This window comes from Pyrus communis, chromosome 16 (assembly GCF_963583255.1).
Source record: "Pyrus communis chromosome 16, drPyrComm1.1, whole genome shotgun sequence".
NCBI lineage: Eukaryota > Viridiplantae > Streptophyta > Magnoliopsida > Rosales > Rosaceae > Pyrus > Pyrus communis.
In genome coordinates this window covers 15557401-15568008 of record NC_084818.1, presented here as the reverse complement: position 1 = coordinate 15568008, position 10608 = coordinate 15557401, and the positions used below count along the sequence as shown (strand labels likewise).

At 38.9% G+C, this 10608-nt stretch overlaps 1 protein-coding gene across 1 annotated transcript; it reads right to left on the bottom strand.

Annotated features, from left to right (window-relative positions):
• Window positions 1-7129: 7129 nt before the first annotated feature.
• Window positions 7130-9220, bottom strand: LOC137721495 (linamarin synthase 2-like). Its single transcript, XM_068460591.1, has 2 exons — window positions 8650-9220; window positions 7130-8212 (listed from the first exon to the last, which is right to left on the bottom strand). Exons 1-2 carry the CDS (start codon window positions 9164-9166, stop codon window positions 7278-7280), a joined length of 1452 nt encoding a protein of 483 aa, XP_068316692.1. The 5' UTR covers window positions 9167-9220; the 3' UTR covers window positions 7130-7277.
• Window positions 9221-10608: the final 1388 nt, after the last annotated feature.

Here is a 10608-nt window from a genome sequence, read left to right as displayed (position 1 = left end):
GACTTATACTGTCTGGCTGTTTGGGTCATTGGTTGCTCTAAGGAAGTCCTTGATGTGCTGCCAGAGATAGCTGCAACTGCTGTAGAATAGGAGCCATGGGTCATGCATTTCAATGGTTCTTTTTCAACTACAAGAGAAGGAGCTGGTGTTGTACTTGTCAATCTAGAGGGCAAGCTACTGCCTTATCTTTCAAGCTAAGCTTTCCATGCACAAACAACGTAGCCGAGTATGAAGCTTTCACAATGGGCCTTTCCACAGCTAGGGAAATGGGTGCAAGAAAGATATGAGTTATAGGGGACTCAAATTTGGTCTTAAGCCAGGTCTAGGAAAGTTTTACAGTGAAGGAAATAACCTTGGCACCATACCGCACTATGGCCGAGAAACTTATGGTAAGCTTCAAGCAGGTGGTGTTGGAACACATTCCCAGCACAACCAATAGATATATGGATGACCTAGCCATACTTGGCTTTAAGCTTATCTTTGTCGAAGAACAACCCAACATTGTTGTAATCAGAAGAGAATCCCTAGCTAATGCACACTTCCCGGAGGAAGCTCCAGAAGGTGACGACTAGAAGGAAACTATCAAAAATGAACTTTCCAAGCCAAGCAGAGAACTCAGCATCAAATGCCTTAAGGAGTACATAAATGTTACTGGACACTCTACAAGTATCTGCCCGGAGGAGTGCTCACCTGATGCCTCAAACCAAAAAAAGCACAAAAACGGTTGGAAGAGATCCATGAGACTACATGAGTAGTCGACCAAGTTGTGAGTCTTTACTACCGACTACAATGAAAAGGGTACTACTGACCAGAGATGAAGCAACAAGCCACATGGATCTAAGCCGATTGTCTAAAATGCAGTAGAACGCTTTCCCCAGAGAAGGCATTTGCAGTTTCCATCACTCATGATTGGAGGTACCCATACCTAACCTTCTTTATTGATCGAACACTACCAAGCAATGTCAGGGACACACGCAAATTGAAAGGGACAACCAAGAGATACTTCGTGGATGAGGCAACTTTATATCTGAAAGGATTCAATGGGGAACCATTGATATGCCTTGGGCCATCCGAGTCATCACAATTTATGCAAAAGGTGCATGCTGGAGAATACCGCGAACACCAACGAAGAAAGAAACCACATAGGCAGTTACTGAGCCTAGAATATTATTGGCCAACCATGAGGGAAGACACACACAACATGGTCAAGCGATGCCATGTCGACCAAATTCATGGAAACTTAATCCACAAGCCTCCAACACTACTACAGAACATGCGTACTCTATGGCCATTCCATACTTGTGGGTGTGATTTGATAGAAACAATCAATCCAGCTTCCGAATGCCATATATGGATCCTAGTAGCCATTGAGTACTTCATAAAATGGGTAAACGCAATCCCTCTTAGGAAAGCAATAGGAGTAACAGTATCCAATTTCATTAGGGAATGCATTGTTTGCTGATTTGGTATACCTTACAAAATAGTGAGCGATAACAGCACATCTTTTGTGAACAAACAAGTAAGTGCTACACTTAATGATTATGGGATCAAGCACCACTGCTCCATGTCGTACTATCCTCAGGGAAACAGTCAAGTCGAAGCCACAAACAAAACGCTGCTGAGAATCCTAAGCAAATGGTATATAATTACTCTGGGGGCTGAAGCACACATCTTCCATACATCCTATTAGCTTATCGCACATCTCCAAGGAATGCTACGGGTTTCTTTCTTTACTCCTTGATGTATAGGTCCGAAGCTATTTCCTTTGTGGAAATGATGATGCCCATGGAAAAAGTTTTAGCATTCAACGATGTGGAATAGAATGCTGCAGCATGCATAAGCTAAAGGTAGAAAGACCTTGAGTTACTCGAGAAAAAAAACGCAAAAGCAGCTAGGAAAGCGGCCATATACTACTAACAGGTTATCACAGCATATAACCGCATAGTTAAACTATGCAACTTGAAAGAAGGAAATGTTTTCCTCAGGATAGCTGAGCACATAAGGAGGTAGATCTCCCAACCTTCGAAGTTCACCCTACATTAGGAATGACCTTTTGTGATCAAGGAAGCCTATTGACATGGTTACTACTACTTGACTTTGGTCAAGGAAGGTATGCTAACGGAACCTGTTAATGCAAAGTGGCTGAAGCTGTATTACTGCTAAAACGCTTATGCTTATTTTAGAAGAACAAGCTCCTTCTATGCAATGATCATTTTGCTTACTCTATAAGACCTTGTAAGGCCATGCAACGATTAATGTACCCCAAATTTTCATAAGGAGCATTTTGTCAAAATATTTCGTACATTTATAACTAGAAGGATTTCTTCTAAACAAGTTACAACAGTAATTATGCCAAGGCTATAATAAAAGCCCACACCAAGCCTGTCAATGCAAAATCAATGCTAAGCAAGCTTCTCAATGGTTTAATGCCCATGCAACATGCCAAGCCAACATGCCATGCAAAACCATTGAGTCAAGCAGGTATAGCTTGCCCAAAAGCTATACGTATGCAACATGCCAAGCCTATCAATGCCATGCAAGCTACTTAATGGTTTAATGCTCATTCAACATGTCAAGCCAACATGCCATATAAAACCATTGAGTCAAGCAACTAAAGCTTGTCCAAAAGCTATACTTATGCAACATGCCAAGCCTATCAATGCCATGTAAGCTGCTCAATGGTTCAATGCTCATGCAACATGCCAAGCCAACACGCCATGCAAAACCTTTGGGTCAAGCAAATAAAGCTATACTCATCTAACATTCCAAAACCTATTAATGAAAAATCAAGTCAAGCAAGGAAAAGCTTTTAAAACCAACAAGCCAATCAATGCTAAGCAAGTCAAGCTTTCTTGACTTGTTATACTTCCTTATGAAAGCTACGACATATTTTTCATCTTTCCTCAGGGAAGCTCGCTGGCAAAATGTCAAGCAGCATGATTAGCTATTCCCCCCCCCCCCCCCCCCCGAAAAGCAAGTAAAAGCTTAAATCTATGTCTCGGAAAGCTCTAAATAGAAGTTTATCTAGCAAATTTTCATGCAAGAAAAAGCCAATATCGTGGCAAAAAGATTAAGGACACACAAGCATTATGATAAAATCAACATCAGCATCCAAAGCCAAAGGAAGGAGTTAAGCAAATAAGCAAAATACAAAGTAAAGTGACCCCCATGGCCTTTGTTTGTAAAACAATAAGCTAGTTGTCTAAAAGGAAATTACAACTGAAAGTAAAGGCGCAGTGAGGAAAGCAACTTTCTTCATAGCCTATTACTTCAACATCTCAAGGTTCATGCTTTCCGAAGAAAAAGAAGTCGAGGATTTAGAAAAATGCAAACAGTCAAGCAAAGCGCATAGGGATAGGAAGGTAAGGAGTTAAGCTCAGAACATCACATATCAGAGTAACTACTAAAAGTGCCAACATGTAACTGATCCGATGCAAGTTGAAGGCACGCCACTATTTCCTTAGATTTCCTGCGGACAAACTTCTTCAACTTGAGCTTCTCAACCCCTAGTTACTTGCGCTGCAATTCGAGAGCACGCATCAATTTGTTGACTTTGATGAATTGATCTAAGGCACCCTTCTTTTTCTCAAGTGGAAGCCTAAACATGGTATCATGTAACTCTCCCAGCTTCTTAACTAAATAACCCATTGGCACGCCCAAAGCTGCCATATCACTAATCATATCTCGCTAAACATAGTAGTATATGCTCTATGATTTCCCATAGGGAAAGGCTCCATGCCATAAAACATGGTATATCACATGAAGGGAGATAAACTTATCAAGCTCACATCTGCATAACTGGCTCACTTAAAGAACTTGCCCAACACCTCAGTTAGTTCGGAGCGGACCTTTACTCTATCAAAGTTGGCCTGGGAAGAGAAGCCTCGCCAGAATGAATCATTTCCTTTTAGCATCTTGGCTCTACTGGCAATACTATATTTGAGCTTCCTGAGGGCCTTGTGCCATGATGCCTACCCTTCTACTGAAGACTGCTTTTCAAGGGGAAAAAGCTTATGAGGAGGTAAGACTTCTGTTGGCTAAACATCGTTACCAATCACAACATCTTCTGTAATCTCGGGAGTAACGCCACTGGGGTCTTCAACACCTACTGTAGCGTTTACAACACCAGCATTCACCTGTAGGGAAAACAGAGAAAATATGCACAAGTAAGGGAACAAATCAACAAGCAAAGACACAAAGTAGCACAACCCTTAGAAGCTTTCCAAGATGGAACTCCAAGAAGCCAACATGCTTATACATGGACATGTGCAAAAACATGAAGAAAATATGCTAGGCAAAGTTTAGCTACTTCTTACATGTACATGCAAGCTTAAGAAAAATTTAAAGACTTAAGAAAAAGGCTGACAGTAGCAAATTCACGCAATGGCAAGCATCAACGAAGAATAGGGAAACATACCTCTGTATCTTCCTCTTCCACCTAAGCGTTATCGTTCAAAAATCCGTCGACTTCATCAAGATCAACATCATTTGCTGCTTTGCTATCATCCTTGCCACTTAGTTCTCTGTCACTGTCTTCGCTTTCCGTGTCTTTCCTCAGGGAAGCCTGGGATGTCCTCAGCTTCCAAGGTCAAACTTAGAACTTGTATTGCTACTTTCCTCAGCTGCAAAACCTTCGCTGGCTAACTCATCGCCATCGGTTCCCCCAACACTCTGTTCCTCCTCAGTCATGGCGGTAATATCAAGGAACTCATGAGGCTTAGGAGTGCCGGAGGAAGTAGATGCTCGACACTCCTAATTCTACTATCAAGGCCAGTACGAGCTGCTTCCTTGGTAAGAGCCTTGGCTATAATATAAGTCATTGTTGGCATACAACCACAAAGCAACAGAAGCATGAAACAAAGGAATGGACATTACCAATCTTTAGCTTCGCTGAAAGAACCTTCACTCTTTGATTTCTTCAGAGTGAGGGAAACGTCAAGCTTGTTGCTGGAATGACCTGTCCACTGTAGTTAAGCACTTGGGTGATTCCGTAGCCATAACGCACCTATAGAAAGCAAGCATCAAACCATAGATATTACAAGCTAATGCAACATGCAAGAAGAAACATGCAAAGTGAAACACGACAAGCAATCTACCCTAGGAAAGCAAGCACACGTGCCCTAGGAAAGCAGAAGGGTACCTTCATAAAATTCAAAGCCTTTCATGCAAAGTCTAAGACTTGAACATGGGACTATTTTGCCTACATGCTATCATGCTAAAAATATGCATCTTTCCCTACACATGCCATGTTATCAAAGCCTATAAAAACTGGTAAGGGAAAGTATGTTATGAGCATATCCAAGCAAAAATAGGCTCTATGTAGTCAAGCTAATCATGCCAAGCAGATCGATGCAATCAATCAATCGATCCCTCTTAAGCACGCATCAACATGCAAGTAAGCTAAGCTCGATGACAATTGCACAGTATACATGAAAAGCAGGAAAGAAAATACAGAAAGCAAAAACATGAGATTTAGAAGCAGTAAGACTGCCCAAGGAGTTGGAGTTCAATTTCCCGAAGGAAAAAGCTACACCTCTTGTGCACCCATGCTGAAACCCAAAATCTATAGAATGCATAATCACAGAAGAGGAGATGCATGCCTAATTTCATCACCAGGGCAACCATAAAAGGCAAAAAGAAGAAGAAAAATTCAAAAATGAGTCAAGGGAAGAATTTTCTTACATGAAGAAAACCTTGTCACAGAGCACGGAGAAGCATAACGGCAAAGAGTTATCATTGGCCACTCAGGAAGAGGAAAAGTCCTATCAGGAAACCCACGTTCAAAAAGCAATCCCTTGGACTTGGGGTTGATTATTCAGCCTAAGCAAAGTGTCTCATAGCCCAAATAATTAAAGGGGCTAATATTGGGGCCCAAAAATATCACACACCAATCCAACCAAGTCTCGAGGCCCAATTATCATGCAAAGCCTACGTTTAAGCCCAAACACATACCAGGGCGTGAGATCAATGAGGAATATGTTTACCAACATGCCATGCCACGATGATTAAGCCGAACATTCACGCCATGCTCATGCCTATTCATCATGCAATGCTTCCTCTACCGTCGTTGTCATTGTGCTTCAACTGTGAATGAGAACAATTTCCCTAACTATTCCTCTGGCCCGTAATCGCTATCTTATGCACGGAGAGAGATGACGATCAAACTGCCAGATTATGTTCTCTGCGTTTTGAAATCTTGGATTTAGATTTCTAAATATTTTCTTTTTATGTGATATTGTAAAGATTTTTATTATTAAGTAATTCGTTATATGGGTAAGGGTGCCAATATTTATTAACAAAAATTAAAATAAAGGGGTTATGTGAAAGTAAATTAAAATGTGAGGGGTATAAGTGTAATGTCTCAAACGTGAGGGGTTTTTGTGAAATCTCAATAAACCTAAGGAGGTGTTAGTATAATTCACCCAACCTTTAGAGCTTGATTGATATAGACAACTAAATTGAAATGGATAACCCTAGCATTTTGAAGGTTGAAGAAGATTTTGAGAGAATTAGAAGAAAATTAGACCTGTAAAAACTTCTCACTTCAAATCCTCCATGTGGGACCATAATTTTTCAGCACTGCAATAATATGGATCAGAATACGTATACTTTAGAAGTTTGTCATGGACTCAACATCTCTGACTTGAGCTGATCAAACGGACCAGAGATGCTACCACATCTTGCTCTATTCTGAAAAAGGTAAGCAAAGTCCACTGACTTCGCTGAGACTGACCGTTCTTGTACTACAAGACACGAAAACTTGATCAAATTGAGGATTATATTGGTTTCCTTATATTCATGGAGATTCCTATAATCTAGGGATTGGCGTGTGCCGCAAATAATCACACTCCAAATATAACACAATAATTATTTCTAGATATCCACTTGGATTCTCTCAGTTTAATACATATTCTATATCTAAAAGGTCTCTATCTCAACTAATATAAATGCACCCATCTAGGGTTCATCTCTGATAACACAATTGTCACATACCTTTGAATGTAACCAAACCAATGCATTTGAGGAGAAACAAGGGGAAGTAAGAAGATAAAAAATTAGAGACATGATAGAGACAATGGTTAACATCGACTACAACATGTGATGTTGTTTATTTATAGTGAGGGGCTACAACAACTAGAAAAACTGAGATCCAAATTGTCAAACATAAACAATAAAAGGCTACACTAAATATGAAAATAAGATAAATCCCTGGTCAATAAAAACATATTTGATAGTTCATGAAAATGGACCAAACGTGTTCCTCATTCTATAGCAATTCATTCACCAAGTTGGAGTGCCTCCTTAAACAATCTCTCAATATTATTGTACGATGATCCTCCAACATCAGTAGTTTCAACAGCTTTTTTCTTCCATTCCTTTACCTTTCCCCTCATCTTCATCCCTCCTTCTCCTTCTAGCATTTCCTTAACAAGTGCTTCAATTTCGTGGCGCTTCACATCGGGGCTCACCTCCATTCCAATCTCCCACGTTGTGCACGAGTACCGACAATTCGTTTGTTGCTCTGCAAAGAAAGGCCAGCAAATTACAGGCACACCGTGAGATATAGTTTCAATGGTAGAATTCCAACCACTGTGTGTTAGGAAAACCCCAACAGATGGATGAGCTAACACTTGCTCCTGTGTACACCAACTTGCAATATATCCCCTATCCTTAATCTCGTCAAAAAATTCATCAGGTAAAATTGGTAAGTCACCCTTTACCACATCAGCCCTAACTATCCACAAAAATGGGTGCTTGCTATTTGCTAGCCCCCAGGCAAACTCGATCAAATGTTGGTCAGTCATCGTCGTTATGCATCCATAATTTGCATACACAACTGAATTGGGTTTTTGTTTATCAAGCCATTCCAAACATTTTGTGTCTTCTTTCCATAAGCTTGAGTTAATTGACTTAACCAAACTGTTTTCCGAGAAATGCCTGCCAAGCAAATTAAGGGGGCCGATGGTGTAAATGTTGGGGAACATTGTCAATATTACCTCTAACACTTCGTGTTCAAATTCGTCAAATGTGTTGAAGATGATTGCAGAAGAGTTCAAACAGCTCCAAACTTCGGATCCCATGAAATTAAACATTATGTCGTTGAGATCAGTAACTCTAATGAAACTCGGGATGTCCTTGAGCCGAACATTTCTCATGCCTGGGATCCAATCAATTGGTGTATCGAGTGTGCCATTATGCATGAAATTCTCATCTGAAATGCATGCGAGGTGAAGCATGTGTGATGATAGATAATTATATTGATGGTTAGAAGAGTAAATTTGAAGATCTCAAATGTTTACTTTAATTTGTAGTTGCTTGACAAAAAAACTGATTTCACATATTTTACAGGTGCATGGTGCAAAATCCCTTGATAACTTTATCCAATAATTATATCAACACGGTTAGGACCGACTTTTACAAATTGGAGATTGATTTTATTAAAACCTAAGTGATCTCTACATAACTAATCACTTTAATGCACTGCCAAACAAAAGAATATATACTTGAAAGGGATGTGTATGATTTAACTCAAGGATGTTATGATAATTTATGCATGCAAAAATGTTCATACACATAAATAAACTGATTATTTATATTATGCAACGAAAACATAAAAACAATAAATGGTGCACAAATTACAGAAAGTACCTTTGAACGGAATGATGCCACGTTTGATGAGTTCACTGTATTGCAAGTACCCCATGAAGCCACAAGCAGAGGCAGTCCAAAATTGAACCTCTGGAATGCCTAATTCTTGAGCAGCTTGTCTCCCAAAGCCCATGACACCATCTGCAATTATACACGTAACTTGTGGCACTTGAGATGTGGTGTTGATCTTCTTCACCAGTTCTTTAAATGGGCCAAGACAATTTTTCTTAACGGAGTCACATAAAGTTGGTACATCTTGTGTTCCATCCTTATCCAAAAGGGGCAACCCGTCTGGTATGGTCTCGAACACAAAATCTGGTAGACCCTTAACGGAGTCGGGACCTTTAGATCGAATTAAACGGTTGTGGTTGAACTCGGTGTTGACAAAGGTTATGTGGAAGCCCTTTGCGTGAAGAAGCTTGGCTAATTGCATCACGGGGTGAACATGGCCTTGTGCTGGGAATGGGACTAAAACTGCGTGCAGTTTTTTGGTTGCTTGTTCTACTGAACTCATCATCTCTCTTTACCCAAAACTAGGAAACAGCACAGTTTTGAAGTCTTGTGTAGTGAAAAGCCGACTTCAATCTTTTGATTGAAAACGTGTGCCGGCCTTCTCTTCGGCACTTATCAATTAGTGGGTAACGTTTGTCAAATGCCTTCGTTCTTTTTTAATTTATCTTCGGTGATTATTAATTAATGGGTCACTTTTGTCAAATGACTTTGCTCTTTTTTAATATACTGATACAAGTCATCTATTAAGATGCGGCAGCCTTGTATTAGATGTTAAGCAGAAAACTCCAACAATTGGATCCGTACCTTGTGTTAGAGTAAATATAGAAATATAGAGAATAATTCGAATGATGACTTTGAGGTACAACTTGAATCGTTTTCTTAAAGTGTTATTTGCCCCCACTCGAATGAGTTTGCTAAAGGGTTCTTGGCAAGTCAGTTCCAAGATATAACAAAGTATGGAATATTCGATTAGCAAAACCGTATTGTATTCCCTTAGAAATAACTAGAAAGAAATTGTATGAATGTGATGGAGAGAAAAGAGAGCAAGGAATGTAGAAACAAATTTATGAAAATTGTGTGTGAAACATTATGTCACAATAGGTATTTATAAGCATTAAAGCACCCCTTCATCGAGTCCTTTCATTTTAGTTGAAGATATACAACCCTTCTTAATAGTATTGACCCAAAAGACATGTCTTCTATTTAGAATTTTTAGAAAATAAATTTTGATTATTTATATTTTTTTAATTCTACTCATATAATTTAAGTAAGCATCATGTCTTTTAACTAAAAGTTGTAACCATTCAACTAATTACATTTGCTGCGCACTGCAACACCCTTTATCATACACACACACGCTGCACAATGCAGCACCAAGTCATTATATATATATATATATATATATATGTATGTATGTATGTATGTATGTATGTATGTATGTATGTATGTATGTATATGTATGTATGTATATGTATGTATGTACGTATATGTATGTATGTATATGTATGTATGTACGTATATGTATGTATGTATCTAAAATATAATATATATATATATATATAATTTATATATTTATTATTAAAATCTCTAACAATCCTTCCCAATTTCAATAATATGATAAATAATAACATTTCTCTCTTTATAATTAACCACAAACATACTGATATAATCATGCATACAATAAAGGTGTATTTCGAGTTAAACCTTCAATTAATGTAAGTAATTCAAAATTATAACGAATGCGATGGTGACCTAAGCTTAAACCACCTATTATTATGTTCAAACCGGAATCACTACACACATGATTATGTCTTATTTCCTTAAAGAAATTTCTGAACTAATTAAGCACTATTATGGTCTTGTGCTTCATCCTGGCTTCATAAACATTTACAAGATAAAACCCAACTCTTGGCAGAAGCGGCACCACTTCTTATGTTCATATAGGTG

Bases quoted from the DNA above. Each gene is read 5' to 3' on its own strand.
- LOC137721495 (XM_068460591.1), bottom strand. From the start codon at position 9,166: ATGATGAGTTCAGTAGAACAAGCAACCAAAAAACTGCACGCAGTTTTA. The intron at 8,213-8,649 runs GTACTTTCTGTA...CATGCATTTCAG, and splicing joins TGGCATCATTCCGTTCAAAG to ATGAGAATTTCATGCATAAT.